Source organism: Acanthopagrus latus, chromosome 1, assembly GCF_904848185.1.
Source record: "Acanthopagrus latus isolate v.2019 chromosome 1, fAcaLat1.1, whole genome shotgun sequence".
Lineage (NCBI taxonomy): Eukaryota > Metazoa > Chordata > Actinopteri > Spariformes > Sparidae > Acanthopagrus > Acanthopagrus latus.
Genome location: NC_051039.1, coordinates 2,856,350 through 2,873,877, shown reverse-complemented (window position 1 = coordinate 2,873,877; position 17,528 = coordinate 2,856,350). Strand labels below are relative to the sequence as shown.

General features: G+C 42.7%; 2 protein-coding genes across 14 annotated transcripts in view; one reads left to right on the top strand and one right to left on the bottom strand.

The window, feature by feature from the left end:
* The window catches only part of LOC119019211 (MORN repeat-containing protein 4-like), a 112,325-nt gene that overhangs the window by 28,807 nt on the left and 65,990 nt on the right, over nt 1-17,528 (top strand). For 6 of the 13 annotated variants that reach the window (XR_005074976.1, XR_005074974.1, XR_005074977.1 and 3 more), the window contains exon 3: nt 8,922-9,066. The gene's annotated coding sequence lies outside the window, so the exon portion shown is untranslated. Of the gene's footprint in view, nt 1-8,921; nt 9,067-10,117; nt 10,478-11,135; nt 11,368-11,542; nt 12,660-17,528 lie in introns of those variants that run through there. The other 7 variants (XR_005074968.1, XR_005074971.1, XR_005074970.1 and 4 more) reach the window with 4 other exon arrangements.
* The window catches only part of lcor (ligand dependent nuclear receptor corepressor), a 75,888-nt gene that overhangs the window by 13,147 nt on the left and 45,213 nt on the right, over nt 1-17,528 (bottom strand). Inside the window, exons 3-5 of the mRNA XM_037097231.1 lie at nt 13,446-13,525; nt 8,904-9,036; nt 2,366-2,827 (exon numbers count right to left, since the gene is read on the bottom strand). Coding sequence (XP_036953126.1) covers nt 2,366-2,827; nt 8,904-9,036; nt 13,446-13,525 — 675 coding nt within the window. The remainder of the gene's footprint in view (nt 1-2,365; nt 2,828-8,903; nt 9,037-13,445; nt 13,526-17,528) is intronic.

Sequence of the window (17,528 nt, the reverse complement as noted above, 5' to 3'; positions counted from 1 at the left end):
CTTCCTAAATTACTGTTTTTTTTTTTTTTTTAAAGCCAGGAATTGAAAAACATACAGTATCTGCAGACAAACACGGAAACATATACCACTAAATTCATGAACAGACTTTGTGAGCTTCTGTGTGTGTGTGTGTGTGTGTGTGTGTGTGTGTGTGTGTGTGTGTGTGTGTTTTGCTGGTGTAATCCCGAGAGTGCCGCCAACCTTCTGACCCCTCCAACCCCTCACAACCCTATATGGGCACAGCGCTCGCTAATCTTCAGGGATTTTTGATGTTTAATCGGACAAAAAAAGAAAACATGAGGTGATATTAAAATGAAAAACAGAGCGAGTGTACAGCCCAGAGACGGGAACAAATCTATTCATGTTAACGGTCATATAGTATTCGTATATAGTATTCGTGTATAGTTTATACAGCACACACACCAAAGAACATGTGTTGAGTTACATTTTGGCTCCAACATCAATCTTGGGGACGACGGCTGTGATTAATTATGCATTACGAGTTGGACTCATGAGGTTCTTCTCTGAGCAGAACACGTTAACGAGCATGTTTGTGTCCATGTAACACTTTGGTGATAGAATCTGTGATTTCCACATGTATACTGTATCGTTTTCCAAATAATTAATGTATTATGAAGGGGTGTTGCAGTTTGAATTCTAAATTGATTAAACTGAAAGCTTTCAGTTTTGATCATGAAAATCAAAAGAAGGTTCAGCGATTCTCCCAGTATTATTCGTCTCTCCACTCTCAAGAAGAAATCAACACTCTGAAGGGTTGGAGAGTGTTTTCTTTTGTTTAACTCTCAAATCTCTTTTTCTTCATGAGTGATGCTGTTGAAGGCCAACACAATAAACTCAAGCTGCTGTTGTAAAATGTTGTAAAAATACCCGTGGAACAGCTGTCAGTGCTGCAAAAAATATATAATTATGATAATAATAATGATGATAATAGTAAGTAGTAGTAGTAGTAAGAGAGTCAAATGAATTTGGGATTTTGAGAATCTTGTATTATCCTAATACACTGTATTGTGATCATTGTAATGTATAAATTGTTTGGTAGGAAGTCAGACTCATTCAGTGGCCGTGTGCTGCAGCAGCGCCACAGTTAGCCAAAGAGTCTCTGAACATGTTAGCTGTGATGCTAATTCAGTCACACCTGATGGGGGTCGAATTAACTGGAATGAACAAAAATGACAACGAATATCTAAAAAGACGGAGTGAGAAGATGTGAAGTGGTTAGGGTCAAAGTTCTAGCGAGCATATTAGGAAACAGTTTGCTCTTTACACGTCCAGGTTTTGTGTCCACCTGTGCAGGATCCACTCTGCTCGCTCACCAGGCGGTCTCTAACTGCGTCCGTCTGCTGTGTGGTAACGTGGGTTGATCAGAGCTTGGAATATGAGCCTGCTGCCGTCGGAGGCAGACTTCATTAGAGAGCTGAGACTGAACCAAACGGTAAAAGTGTCATAACACCGAAAGAGGTTAAAAAACACTCAGTGATCTGGCAGAGCCGCGCGGCTGCATCACTCGATTCATTATTAATGTAAATACACTCAACAGTGAGCCTTAAAAATGTAATTTCTTCCTGAAATGACATCTACTGTGTAATTTAAATGAGTGCGTGCGTGTATGTGATCCAGCTTTGAGGATAATCTGAGGCAGAATTCGTCTAAAAGGTGTTCTGTGTTTGTGTGTGTGTGTGAAGCAGAGGGAGGGAGATAATGTGCGAGCGTGAGTCGGATGTAATGCCTAGATCTTTTTTGTAAAAAATTAAGGTGGCTTACTGTAAGCAGATTCCAAAAAGCTGGTATTAAAGTGGGGAACCGGTCACACTGTGGTGACGGCCTGAAACAGTGAGCTGTCGCATCAACACCGCAGCCCGGTGTGCGATCGAAACGCAGACCCCCTGCTGGTTTGGTTTGATTAAACGAAGATTGAGCTCTGAGCTGCGTTTCAGAGATCAGTATAGTTCTGCAGACTCCATCCAAAAGGATGACAGCTTTTCAGTGAGCCGCTCATCTGTATGTGTTGGCAGCGAGTCTCCTCCTGCAGTCGCCCGTCTTTGAATCATGTCAAGGTGATGAGTTGTTTGATGTGTAACTCTTAACTACAGATATTTGATGTCAAAACCTTTTTAAATTCATTAACTGATCCTGAACAAGGTAATCAACCCCATGAATAATCAATACCATGAATAAAAGGAGGGAATGCTGACTTTATTCTTCACAGTGGAAGGCTCCCACGAGTCTCCTGTATATAAATGATGTCACTTTACACTAAACTATTTTCATGATTCGATAATTCCTTGCATTGAAAATGTCCTGATCGGTGAGAAAAACAAGTGTGTGTGTGTGTTGTTGCTCTCACCCTGCTGGCTGGGTTCTGGATCTTCCTGGTTCTTTTTAACGGAGAGGTCCAGCGGGCCGTCCTGGTCGGCCATGAGAAGCTTGCTGAGGACGGGGTTCTGTGCAGAGGCAGCAGCCGTCCCTCCTCCTCCACCGTTACTGGCTCCTGTGCCGTTGCTGCAGGCGGGAGCTGAGGCGGCGGCAGCGGCGGCGGAGGTGGGGCTGAGGCCCGGCCCTGGGGTCGGGGACGGAGAGGAGGAGGCAGACGATGGAGGGGAGCTCGGCGCGGGCGGAGGTCCTGGCGGGGAGCTCGGGGCCAGAGACGCCACTCTCGGCAGGCTTTGGTCCTTCATGATGCCGTTGGGCAGGGGCGAGTCGTCCTGAGTAGTTTTTGAGGTATATTCGGCAGCGAACTGGCGGATCATTCGCTGCATGATCTCACGAGCCACTAGAGGAATGTGAGGTTCTGAGAAACTTGGGAGGTCTGCAGAGAAACAAAACACAGGGACAAACATGTCAGCATCCCGTCCTCCAGGAATTTGGTCAGTCATTGCCGTGTTTGCCAGTTTATTTATCCCATTTCATCCTGAAAATGTAATCCTGATGCTTTGCTGAAATAATCCAAAAATCACTGGGTAGCAGCACTTAATCCTGCCTATTGAGCGTGATGGAGGCACCATGATATCAGTGTATCCTGCAGATTATAGCCACCGTCTGCAGCTCCTCACAGTATTTGTTTCTTTCCTCTGTTTTATCTCGGTGTAGTTTGAGTTTTTTACTGTTGGTTGGACATTATCAATCTGAAGATATTGTCTGGGCCTCTAGAAAATAACATATTGACTGTAACCATAGTGGAGAGATTAACAGCATATGAAGACGAGTGTTAGCTGCAGCCCTGCTGTCATCTACAGTAGAGGCTTCTTGTACTTCACAGCAGTGTTTATTCTGGGACACGGCAGCACGTTAGTGAAGAGTTAACACCAGAATGTTCAGATTATTTTAAATGTTTAGTTAGACGTCATCTACCGGAAGAGATGCTTCTGTATCAGATGGTATTGAATCATGTGATGCCTTTCTATAATGCACTGTATATCGTCAGATATTGTCTCATAATGTATATATTCTTATCGTCTCAAAACAAAATCAAATTAGCAGCTTGCATTTGTGCATTTCATCATTAATCGGATCCATTTACATTATTATAAATCCATATTTTACTACCAGTGTTTCCCCTCGCTTTGTGGAAGGCTTTGGCTCTCCCTCCCTGTAGAACATTTTAAATTAAGAATAAGCAACTCCACATCATTTTTGACCACTTTAATATCTTTGTGCAACGTAATAAAATATACATACAACACGACAAAAGCTTTAATATTAAACTTGCTAAAGGAGTCCACTGGGAAGTCTGCCTGATCTGGGAACAGTAACTTAGAGTTGGTTTTGATGCTCTTCACATTGATTTCCCGTTCATTAAACGTGCCTGATAGCTGGACGGAAAACGCTGAGCGCAGTGAAACGGATGACATAAATAAAAGACCTGTTTTAAAAGTGCAACAAGTGGCAGGACGCCGCTGAGAGTCTGTCACAAAACACAGATGTCAAGAATCAAACTGTCCATTATCCCCCGCTGCGACAAAACAAACCGCATCAAACACTCATCATTGATCTCATTTGTTAATACACATCGAGCAAAACAGCCACCACACATGACGACACATTTGTTATTAATGCATTAATCTGCCGTTGTCCCAGATAAGTCAACTGCACTTATCTCTTTACAACCACCATCTATACTATTTCGATAGATACATACATGTGTGTCGGACCCTAAATCCTCTGAACAATACATTAGCCCAAAAATCTAATCCCAGAGCTATGCTGAAATAATCCCAAAAAAAGAATCACATATATTCTATACAGCACTTAATCCTGCCTATTGAGTGAGGCTAAGGCACCATGATGTTGGTGCACAGCATTTACATACTGGTATTTTCCTGCACATCTGCTTTCCCAGCATGCTCCCTGTTTTTAACTCTGTTTCTTCTTTAAGTTATTTTCAGTTTTTTTTCTCCAATTATCGCCCAGTTTTCTCGACTCATTTTCAATAGTTCGGCATGTTTCACAGCTTGATTACTGTTTCATCACATTGTGTTGCTCCAACTACAGAAGCTACAAGAGTTACCAAGTAAATGTGTGACGGATGCTGTGAAACCACTGATGATCTATCGTGCTTCATTTAAACTTTAGCTCCCTTGTGGGCCAACAACAGCCCGAGGCCTCAAGATTAAATGCCATTTATTTTTTACAGCCCTGATCATTTTGTTAAACACTGTAACAATGAAGAATGATATCAAAACAAACTGACAAAGTGTTTTACAGATGATTAGAAACACTGGAAACACCAGACGGGAATGAAACACTGGAGTCAAACATGCAAGAAAACAAAGAGGCAAAAACAAATCATGTCTGTTTGTTCTGAGAAATGTCAAATGTCTTCAGAAAAAAAGCACTTTCATTACACTTGGAATGCTTTTTATCTAAGGTGTTTTAACCTTGATGTTATGTCAGCTACGTGCTGCTGTACAGCTGTGTCACACACCTCTGTGTGGGAGTTGTTCCCATTTGTTATTTGTGATAGATCGCTTTAATCCCATGTTAATGTTATTTGACCTAAACATAGCACTTATCAGTAGCAATCAGTAATCCCTGCCACTGAAATGATCCTGTTGACATGGCAATAAAAGAGCTTAAGTACCTGTTAGCAATTAACAGATGCACCGAGTTGTTCTGGTATGGAGATACACTGTGTGGCCTTTGCCCACTCGGCAACAATCAAACAGCATACGCTAAGAAAACCCAGGAAGTCGAGCAGTTTGCTGGAAACGTGCACTAATTAAACAGCTCCATTGTGACAGGTGCAGGTTTCATGCAGCAGTGACCCGTTGTGTAACACTGCAGGCTCGCGCAGAAAGTACACGAGAGGTCTCGCCTCGCTACAACAAAAGCAGGGCGATTTGACAACTGCATTCTCTCTGAAGCATGTCCTCCAGTAGCTCAGGAATTCTGGCGTCGACCCTGAGAGAGGAAGCTTCGTGACGCGGCGAGTTGACAGGCGCAAATGGCCTCAGCTCAGACACATGGTTTTATTCAGCACACGTTTTGCAAGACTTGGAAAAGGTCTGTGCAAAAAGAATTAACGTTTGACCGCTGATTGTTGAAGTATCTTAAACTTGGAGCATTACTTTGAAACCTGACTTGAGAATATCTGGTAGGTCAATCAAGAAAAAAAAACATATCTTGCATGCTAAGCGAGTTTTGCAACTTTCTGTCGGCACAAGAAAGAAGCCTTTACAGTACACGGACTTGCATTCCTGTAGTGCATTTCCATTCTACTGATTATGTATGAAGGCGTGTGAATGGGCGAATGTGACACGATTTTTAGGGAGCTCTGAACCGACTGAGCGGCCATCCAGGAGCCAGGGAATCAAACCAGCGACCCCTCCAAGTATTGGACTTCCTGCCCTACCTCCTGAGCTACGGTCGCCACTGGAAATGCAAATGCAACCTGATGCCTGTTTACCTTCTTTAATGAAGCCAGTCCTGAGTTAATCAATAAAAGGTTTGCAACAGAAACAGGGCGACGTTTTGATTGACATGGTTCTGTTCCCTAGCTGCTTTATCAGGGCAGGTGAAAGTCAAACATTCTGTCTGCTTTGACTACGTCTGGGTCCCCGTTTGAGTTTTAATACAGCTGATTGCAGCACATGACTCATTTATATGACTTTCTGTTTTGTTTGTCAGACACCAGCGCAAATAGAAATTAGAATGACCTTCAGTCCTCTTAACTCAACAGCCCTGTTTCAGTGTGTACATTTTAAACCACATGTAACTGCTTAACAATCATTCAAGTTGACCCTGAATTTTAATGTTGTGGACCTCATGCGACCTTATTTCAGAAGTATGGACAAAGTCAACGAAGAGCAACGTCATTTCTGATCCTGTTTGAAATGTGCCATGAATTACAAATATAATGTCAAAGATATTTTTTTAAATCAATAAAGTCACAGTTTGCCGTCAGGACAGTAAAATATCATCTAGTTTCATGTCAAACCGCTCAGTGAACTCAGTGGTGCCACTCAGCGTACATCAACAACACCAACATGGCCGCCGCCTCAGCTCAGAAAAAAGTATTAACAAAAGGGACAAATCCCAATAAATCTGCTCATATTGACGACTGCAGTCATGTGAAAGGAGAGTTGATCAGTTCTGGGAGCTGCTGATAAACAGATGTAGTGACCGGTCAACAGCTGTCGCTTGTGTAGACTTTGTAATTATGTATTTTCACAGTCTTATACTTCATCCGTTTTATGACAAACTACTTTCTCGAGTTGAATAATTATCTTTTTACGTTGACAGACATCATGTGTGTGATTCATGGCACAATTCAAACACGATCAACACGGCATCTGTCTCTCAACGTTGACTATTGTACAGATGTTCTCCAGAATAAAAGGCCGTTGAGGTCCTCTGGAAGGGGTGTGACTTCAGCTCTCCTCAGCAAGTTAATGTGGTCTATTCTGGGCTGAGACCATCCGTGACAAACAAATAAACCGACACAGGTGGAAAGAGAACTTGGCGGAAGGTGAACGCGATCACACTGAGCTGATCGTGATACTAACGGTGTTGTGGGTTCTGCCTGGTTTGTAGCATCGAGCATTGTACGGACTGGATTCATTCCTCCATGCTGATGATTGTGCACTTGTTTTAACAGTGTTTATGAGCCTCACTACGTGCTGACAGGTCCGTTACCGTACAAATGGCAGGGTGAGAGTGTGTCTGTGTGTCTCATCACACCGCCTGTGCTGCTGTTCCTCTGTCTATATATGGCTGCTCCACAGGCAGCCATGCCTGTGTGAGGGAAGCCAGATTGATTGGGGCCAGGCATTGATTGAACAGACATCTGCTTCCTCCCTCTCTCTCCCTCCCGGAAAAAAAACACACAACACAAGCGACAGACTATCAGGCTCAGCGCTCCTCTGTCACAGAATAGCTGCCTGCCTCGGGACTGAACATGATCCACTGCCAGTTTGGAGGGGATTATATCAACTCAGCATATATTCTGACTGTGAATGGGAGCTGGTTTGAGGCCAGAGCTGACAGTGCATTTAAATACAGGCACCAGAATGAAAGTTAAAGCAACATCCTGCTGTTTATGACACAATGATATGAGAACATCATCGATTGTGAGGAGTGCACATAATTTAAGAGCTGTTTTATAGTCCTGTCATAAAAGCATTTAATGCCTATATCAAACTGTTAACCTAGTTGTCTTATTCTTCCCGGTGAATGTGTACAATTTGATAATCGTTCTTTGTCTGCAGCTGTCTGTTGGCGAGGACTCTCATTTTTACTGTGAATGTTGGTTGGTTATCAGCTATTTTGATTATAATTTGATTAAAGTTTGCAGTCCTACTAATGATCGTTATCAGGCCTGAAACACCAAACATATCATCAACCCTAGCGTACAGTTGCCCTATTCTTAACGTCCCAACATCCCAGTTTCAGCAGCATTTTCTCAGCATCAGTTCTTACCCACCATGTAAAACCTCCTACAGTTTCCCACATGGCCCCTCGCAGTAATGATGGCACTCTTAGTACAGGTCGGAAAAGTGGGTCGGCCTCTCTGGCCCAGATTTTGTCTGATTTGGGGTCTACCTGGAGGGTAGAAATGTCTTTGTTCCAATTGTAAAACTTTGAGTAACATGAGAGTAACATGTGGCGTCCCTCAGGGATCGATCCCTGGTCCCCTTTATATCCAAACTGCAGCTGTGTTAATCTCCAACAGAGACTCCAGTCCCTCATCTGATTATGTGTAGCAAAGTCCTCGACCTGTGCACGATGCATAGTTCCACATATCAATGATGCCTAAAAAGCAGCCTTTAGTTCCCAGTGCCCATCAACTTATTACCTGTTAAGTTCACATCTTTGTAATCATTAATGTGCTGCAACGTCTCCGACAAAACTCTGAAGATTTACTGCAGATATCACAAAGTACAGCTGACTCTATTGCAGACCAGAACTTCAGTGATCACGGATAGAACATGATGAAAACTAATGTTATTTTTGATCATTGGAGATAATGTCCAGTTGTATTGTGATTAAAAACAATACAAAGCAGATTTTCTGCTGTGGTCAGTTCTATAACTGTTCCATTACTTTGCATAACAAAGTGCTTTCAAGTCCTTAAAAAATTATCAATTGTAAATGGTCTGGTTTTTGAATCCATTTGGGGATCCAAAATAATTAAATGCAATAGAAATGTCTGGAATATACAATACACGGTGGTATTGTATTCCCCTTATAGGGATCATTTATGTGAAATTCCCTTATATTTACTGATTTCCCTGAAGAATTAACCAAATCTTCTGAAATACACCTCTGGACATGCTGAGATATTCCAGATATCTACGACCAGAGGCGATGTGAAATGAGAAATGAAGTGACTGATGGAGAGTGTGTGTGTGTGTGTGTGTGTGTCTGTGTGTGTGTCTTTGTGTTACCTTTTCTGTGGAACACAGCATTGAGGAAGTCTTGGGCCTGTCTCTCCAGCCGGCTGATCCGAGACTGCTCCTGTTTGAAGTCTTCACAATCCGACAGCACCTGGCTGCCTCCACCGTTCTCTCCGCTGTGCTCCTGCAGAGACGGACACACGGACGTAAATGCGTGAGTAAAAGCCTGTACTGTCAAAAAATAATAAACCCTCACACATCAATCCCTCCGGCCAACATCACATCCAGCTGTGGCTGCTCAGATGTGCTGCAGCCGCAGACTTTTCCATCCTTTTAATCTCAAAATGGTCAATTTTGCTCCAAGTCGAAACTGAGCATAGTGATTTTTTTTTCTTCTTCTTCCCGATAAGAGAAGCTGGTGGTCTCTGCTCATAATGAAACACATTGTGGCTTCACTGCAATCTGCAATTGATCGTTTATCTTTGTGAGACTCAGATTTCTTAGATATCCACATTTTTAATCTTAGGGCTTCAAGTCCAGATTATTATTTTTATTGATTCAAAAGTGCTGTTTGTAAGAGAAAAAATAGATTTTTGAGTCTCAATCCTAACTCGTCCTAACTGATGTGGTGGAGTGGCAGCCGAGCCGTCCCTCAATCCAAAAGCATCATTATTCTGTCCTTTAATCTGTCAGTTACCAGTATATCTTGTTTGATAACTCAGTAATGTTGAAATCTTCAGATGTCATGTCGTCATTCTTTAATCCAAGGTTACAAAATTTACACTTATATAAAACAGTGAAACTCTCAAATTTCAAACAGTGGAACAACTTCTTGTTTTTTCAGAGGAAAAAGAAAAACAATGAAAATGGTCGTTAAAGCGCTTATATTTTAGAAAGTTAGATGTCCCTGTATGTTTTTGGATTATGAAGCTGGTCGAGGTGCTACTGTATATAGAAACTGTAGAGGTGCCATTGTTGTGGGCAGGGCCTCTTTGAGCTGACAGCCAATCGAACGGCTCCCCCTGGAAATCCGAGGTATTGAGTCTGACGAGACTCGGTGCTGCCAATGACAGATGATTATGAAAGAAACTGAGAGGGGACGTGAAGGAGGGATTACCACCACTGTTAGCTTTACTTGTAATGATCTTGTCTCCATTGTCTTTACAACAGTTGCAGGAGAAAAGGAAACAAGCGGACAGATGATATGAGAGTGTGTTTTAAGGGCTTTCATTATTCCGTCCTCTCTTTATTTTTAACCCCCTCAGCTCTCTCTATCTGCCGGCAGTTTGCATGGCTGCAGATCAATGAATCAATGGTTCCCGCCCACAGAAGCTCCTCTGGCATTTCACAAACAAGCAGAGGGTAATAACAGTGAGACAGAGCGAGCTTTCAAGCCCTAACCGATGAAAAAAAGATGGGGGGGGGAAAAAAGCGTAGAGTGTGGAGAGGAATACAATTAAAGCTGCTGCAAATATCGCACAAGTATTTGTGATGATTTGCACACTATGAGTGGCTAACTAATTATTGACCAGTCAGACAACACTGCTGAAAAAAGACGGTCAGTGATCCCTGCTGGGCTTTGTTTAATTGAATTTGCTCTGTTGATTGATTTAGATTTTTTTTCTCTGTTAGTATATATTTTACATACATGGAGATGTCAGTGAGTGCTGTAGCATCATGCTGTGCTTCATTAGCATGGGCACACAGACTGGAAAAGAGACGTAGAGACAGATGGGGGCTGATGGAGGCTGATGGGGACTGATGGAGGCGGCGGGGCGAGGATGTTTTTAAGAGACAGATGGCCGACCTTGGAGGTCAGACCGAGGTCACACTGAAAAACAAGCAACGGCAGTGGGAAGGACGCCCCCCCCCCCCCCCACTTCCTTCCCACCCTCACTCACTTGTCCACTCACATCCCAAAAAGTTAATTACGAGATGGAAAACACAGACGAGAAGTCCTTGAAAAGTCTTGGGACGTTTAAACATGAAGAGCTGAGAGATAAATGAGCCCTCTGAGGAGGAAGACGGTCAAAAGCTCCCGACTAAAAAGCACCAGATAAATGTTTCGATTTCCTCAATTAAAACAAAAAACTGCTAAATTAAATCAGTGCAAGTTTGTTTTTTGTTTCTAAATGAACCAGCTTTATTGAGCGGGCAATAGGATCAAAAAGTTAATTAATAGCCACAAGTGACGCTGATCCATCCGTCAGTACTGCTGCCAGCCGAACGCTGCATTTGTTTGTGTTTTTAAATTAATCAGTTTCCACATGATGAACCCTGCAGTGTTTCAGACACACCACTGTGGTGACGGCGTGCAACAAGAGCCCACATGTGAATCAAAAAGAGGCCGCCGCCCCCCCGACAACCCTGCTGCTCCTCCTCCACCTCCTCCTCCTCCTCCTCCTCCACCTCCACCTCCTCCTCCACCTCCTCCTCCTCCTCCTCCTCCTCCTCCGCTGAAGTGGAGGTCTGCATCACATGAATGCTTTGTCTGCAGCAGAGGACACACAAGCAGGTACCACAACATCCGTGTAATGTATGTGCATATATGTGTGTGTGTGTGTGCGTGTGTGTGTGTGTGTGTGCGTGTGTGTGTGTGTGTGTGTGTGTGTGCGTGTGTGTGTGTGTGTGTGCGTGTGCATTAAGCAGTCCAATAAACTCATTATTATTCTGCTCTGATCACTTTTTAGTGGAAACTCTGAGTGGAGGCGACGCAGTCTCACTAATTTACACCCGTGTCACTGTCCTCCTCTTCCTCCTCCCCCCTTCCTTCCACACACACACACACACACACACACACACACACACACCTACACAAACACACCTCCAAATCATTATGTCGCGTTCCTTTCATAAGCTAAATTGGGGTCAAGACCGTGATGGGTGAACAACACAAATAACAAGTACGCAGCAGGAGGAGGTGGAGAGACAAAGAGGTGGAGAAAGCTCAAAAAACGGTGGCAGACAAAAACACACAAAATGTGCAAACAAAGGGAAGAACTTCCGCCACAGAAGTAACACAAGTGTTGTTTTAAGTATTTAACAGACTTCGTCTCTGCTCTGCAGGATATGAGAGTGAAAACATGTGGTGGAGAAACATTGATTCACTTTTCATTTTTACCTTGTTTTTAAAAAATCTCTGCAGTGTTGGAGTGAAACATTCTCCCCCCTCCCCCCTCAGTCCTAATGCACACAGACAATGGTCGTGAAAACAGTGAAGATGGTGGTCGGGTTTTATTATTATTCTGAACATAGTGGATATTATTTAACACTGTTAAACAATACTGAAAATGGGGCTGTTGTGAGCCTTGGAATAAAATAATGTGAAGATTCATATTTAAAGCTCAATAATTAATAATGTCTACATCGTATCAAGGTGAAAAAAACAAAGCATAAAGACCTGAAGCACAGGAACGTCACTAACTGACTAACACATGATTTCTCATTTCTTTAATCTCCCAGTCCTTATGCTAAACTAAACTAATCCTGTTGGTTCGAGCATCATATTTAGCACACATGTGATGTAAATCTTCTCAACAAACTCTCCAAGAAATCTGAGAGACGGCTGACAGAGCGTGGAGTAACAAACCCATCAGACTTTTCCTTCAACTGTCTAAGAACAACAAAGTGTTGTTGTATTATGTGTTGAAGTGTTGCTGTGATCTGATTGTTCTGCCTGTGACAGGCTGCTCCAACACAGTACTGAAGGTTGTTTAAGCCGTACGCTTCCTGCAGACGCTAACAAAAGTTACTCTCAAACTACCTTTTCCTGGTTGAAATTCTAGTCAGAAGAGAAAGATCATTTGACTGACCGCCTGACAAACTGACGTTAAAGAACAACACGACTTCATACTGTTTTACTTTGTTTATATGTGGCGGACCCTGCCACCTTTCTAGCCTAAAACCTTATTTTCCTCTGAGAACAGCTTACTTATGGAAATAAATATTTGTTTGTGTTATTGTTGTATTGAAACTACATTGTTCCTCTTTAAGTAGGTTTGGCATTTACAGTTTTTGTCAATTTACCATTATTATGTAAAACTCAATAACCAATTTTTGCATAATTCCTTATTTGCCAAATTGATCCGTCTGAAACATGTCAACCAACATAGGAATGGCCAGAGTACTGCTAACACCTGACATGCATGTATGTGATAAAAACCCTGTGAACATGCAGAGACACACAACCCCTTCTCCACCAACACAGAACCGGTACCGTTCTGGTTTCTGGAACTGCAAACCAAATGTAACGAGTCATATTCTACAGCTCGTCGAGCCGCTGTTGATGACACGTTCTCGATCAGAACAGTTCGGCTCAAAACTTGTGGAAATCGCCGGCGGGTTCACCGGATGGCACCGAGGTTCAGAGAAGCTCGAACGCGACTAGGACAAGAATCAGAGCTAATTAGGTGGAACAGAAGAAGAAGAGCTCCACACCAGCCCGGTTCAGCTTGAACCGAGGACCTAAGTGCTGTGAGGCGAAAGAGACACCACCCACCGGCTTCTGACAGGGAGGACATTAAAAGCCATGTAGTGATGCTCAGAGTCACAGGTGTTTCTGACGGGGAGAATAACTGTTGTGATGACTCCTACCTTGACTCTCTCACGTCTTAAGCAGCAGAAGAGACAGTTTTCATCGAAGGACCAGTCAGACACTTCCTCCGGCTCGCAGTCTGGATGAGAGAGGGAGACAGAGATCAACATGTTGAATCAAGTTAAAAAACCCTCGATGCGCTTCCTAAATCCAAACCGCACACTGTTGCTATCTTAAGTCTTGTTATCAAGCACAGTTTGGGGTCCCGAGGAAAATCTGGTGACAGTGAAAGAAAGTGATATTTCTTTTCTGATGATGTGAGGTGGTGTTGGCGGATCGACGGAGAAATCACGTGTTTTCATTCAACATCCAGTCGAGCCTGCAGAGAGTGACAGCTGAGGGCCCACAAACCTCCGGGAGGAGAGCATTCCAACGATTTACTTTTAATTACAGCCGAGGATTAAATCACAGCGATGACTAACTTCATGTGTCAAGTACGCCATGCAAAAAAAAAAAAAAATTACCCTCTGCCGTGATTGACAGATGAGCCCAATTCACTATTGAATACATCGTTGCCTAAAGAGCACAAATACTGCATGATCGCCTGTGTGCATGTAAATATGACTGTGTTGTGAAGTATTCATGCCCTTAAGCCTGATTTGCGAGGAACTAATTACGCCTTTCCAAGACTGAACTCTGCTCGTGTTCAGAGGGATGGAGAAGCTCGCTGCTGTCTCCTGGTAGTTCAGCTGCGGCGGATCATGAAACTGAAACATCCTACGTCTGATCGTCTTCCTCGCAACGTTCTCATCTCTCTTCCTCACACGGAGACCGATGTGTAGATCCTCCAGTAATACGATTATCTTTACGCCACTGTTAATCCTCGTTTGAGGGTTTTCTTGATATGAATAAGGGTTAAAATGCCAACTTACTAAATAAGATCTGCAACTAAGCATTATGTTTGTTAATCTGCTGGCCATTTTTGATTCATCGATTGATCGTTTAGTCTACAAAATGTCAAGAAATTTTGGAAACAAAATAAACGAATGACTCTTCATTTATTACCATTAACAACAAGGAAAAGAAGGAAAACTTCACAATGTTCTCTTCAGTTGATTAGTCCGTTCATCGACTTATCGCTGCAGAAATAAAAGTAAACTAATAACATTTATTAAAAAAAATATTCAATAAATCTGCACAAATAAATGACTGGAGAGGACAGCAGTGTTTTATCAGCGAGTTGACTTGACGTCACCCTGATCGTGTTCCCTGGATAAATCAGCGTTAGACTGTCTTAAATCAATCGATCAAAGGGTCGTCGATCATCTGTCGCTCTGAAGAAAACTTCAGTTTTTTGGAATAACGTACCTACAAACAAATATCCTGCAGGCGTTTGTGTAAAACTCTTGTGCATGAAAGAATGAACGCAATAGTTACCATTTCAAATGTTCACAGAAATTTGACTGGCGGTCGTTCTGATAACTGACTGTTTGCTTTCAGTCATTCTGAGATAAAATGCCATTCAGTCTCTGGCTGCAGCGTCTCCGCCTCCTCAAGATTTTCAGTTTTTCTTTCTTTTGTTTCTATTTCGTTGGAAAACTGAATTCTTTGGGTTTTTAATGGAGATATTTCTTCCACAAGGACTCTGGGAGAATGCAGCAAAGTGTTTATTATGTTTAATTGGGTTCAAACGGTTTGCAGTTCAATTGATGATGAAAATATTTGCAAGCATGCGATAATATGTAGGAAATTAATTCCAGATTCCAGGACCTTGGTGAGAAATATTCTAAACTGGAAAATTTGCAAGTGAGATAAATCACAAGATGAGAGTGTGAACTGTGACGAGAGGATCGGCCCGCTGATCTCTGCGCTGCATTTTGGATCAGTTTTTTCAGACTTTTCTCGTTTTGGCCTTTTGCTTTGAAAATTAATTAATGTGTGTCTGGCTTCAGTCGGGTTACATCAGTTCCAGTGGACCAGTGAAGGCCTCTACTTCCTGGTTTTAGTCAAGGAACCTATAAAAGTGATGAAGCTACTGAAGTTAGGAAAACAGCAGCCAGAGCCAACAAAAGACAAAGAAAATGACAGTATTTTACGGTTGGTCAATACAGAATTAAACAATCTGAGGAATCGAGGATTGGTCGTCGATTGTTGCTCTTATCAATATTAATCCTGCGCTTGTGGGCTTATGTTTGATTCACGTGACGCCAGCTGTCAATTCAGCTTCACAGAGAATCATTTCCGTTCAGTCACGCAGGCTTTAACCATGCTGCAAGTCTTCCTCCTTCAGAATGTAAATGCACAATCCAGACGTGAAAATTACCAACAGAGCACCTTCAGGACCGAGCTGAGGGAGAGAGAGGCTGCCGTCGACTTGGTTACACCTGAGTGGTTGCCATGGCGCTACACTTTCTTTAAAAACCTTCGATTCAGTTCGAAACACATCAGCACAGGGTGACATATACAGACAGATACAGTATATATATAGAGAGAGAGGGAGAGGCAGTGAAAGAGAGGAGGAGTGTGTCACAGACAGGAGGAGGAAGAGGAGGATCGAGTCAGCTCCACAGAGAGAGAGAGAGAGAAAACACACCAACACAAGAACAAAATCAATACGGTCACAATACACCGTGGACATGCAGTATGTGTCACGTCAGAACCTCCCGTCTCCAAAATGTCAGCCGCGCTGAAGATGATCACACTCATCATCCTCCACCTGACATTACAATGATAAAATAAACAAACCTTCAGCCACAGTTTTACCAGCGATGTGCTAAAACACGTCCAGCCGTCAGTCAACGCGCTCAAACCGCCGACAGGTGAAGTGAAAAACATCGACCTTCTTTTCTTTTCAACCCGCCACATCACGAACCTGCTCAGAAGAACACGACCTTCAGCTCGAGCTGCCAAACTCAAAACCCTAAAGCCGATTCTGAATCCAGATTCCTGTGATGCCAAACATGGGAGACTAAAACTATTATATAGAAATGTTATTTAGCAGATTTACATCACAGCTTCACTGCTGAAGGATTTATTTCCATCCGCGTAAAACACTGAAAACCTCACATCTGTCTATATTGTTTACATGATCAATTCTGACATGTAGGATCTCATTAATATGAGAATTGTTATTATAATTTAACTGCAACGATTACTCCTGAAACTGATTGGTAGCTATGGCGATTATGAATTAATCGCTTCGATCGTTATTAAAGTAAAAATGTCAAAAGTTTACAGGTTTCAGCCAGAAATAACAACGCACACGGTGACTTCACTGACTTAACGTTCTCTGTGAGATTTAAGACTAAGAAGACTCTGTTTGAACTGATGACTTGTGTCTCTCCTTCATGTATTACAGTCAAAATATACACTCATGATTGGACGCTTTGAGTCTGTTGTTCACTGGCAAGTTAAAACACTGACGATCAGCAGAAACGAGATGTTTTCAGCTGCTGTAACGTCGTTTTTTTTAAAAAAAGAATCAAAACATAAAAAAAAAACGCTGATCTGCTCCTTTTATGAACTGTGACGACATCTGCAGTCATTCAAACACAAGAAGGAACCAGAGACTCCACCTCTGCTGCTGCGTTAAGATTTCTACCTGAATCCTCTTTTTATTCCCTGTGTGTGTTTGTGTGTCCAAGCAACAGTTCATATGTGCTGCGCTGCTTAATAATGGAGCAGATCACAGCTCCACTGTCCTCACAACGCTGTGCGACGTGCGACAGATAAACAACAGTCTGTTTCTCTCTCTCTCTGTAATGAAAAGGTCAAAGGTGAACTTTGCTTGAACCCTGTGGTTGTGCCCCTTACACTATCCCTGGGAAGGCGCCAATTAGCTCCAGTCCCACTGCTAACGTGACCCCCCACCCTCACAGCAGCCGTGTGTGTGTGTGTGTGTGTGTGTGTGTGTGTGTGTGTGTGTGTGTGTGTGTGTGTGTGTGTGTGTGTGTGTGTGGGGAAGGTGTTGACAGTGTTCACATGAAGTGTGTGTTCCTGCTCAACACATACACCTGGTTTATTCCGAATGTAAGTGGAGGAACAAAAGAAAGAAATCTCGTTAACAGACTAGATTATTATTTATTTATACTAGATTTTAGATTCAAACTCCGACCTGCAGTTTTATCAGATTTATCCTTTTT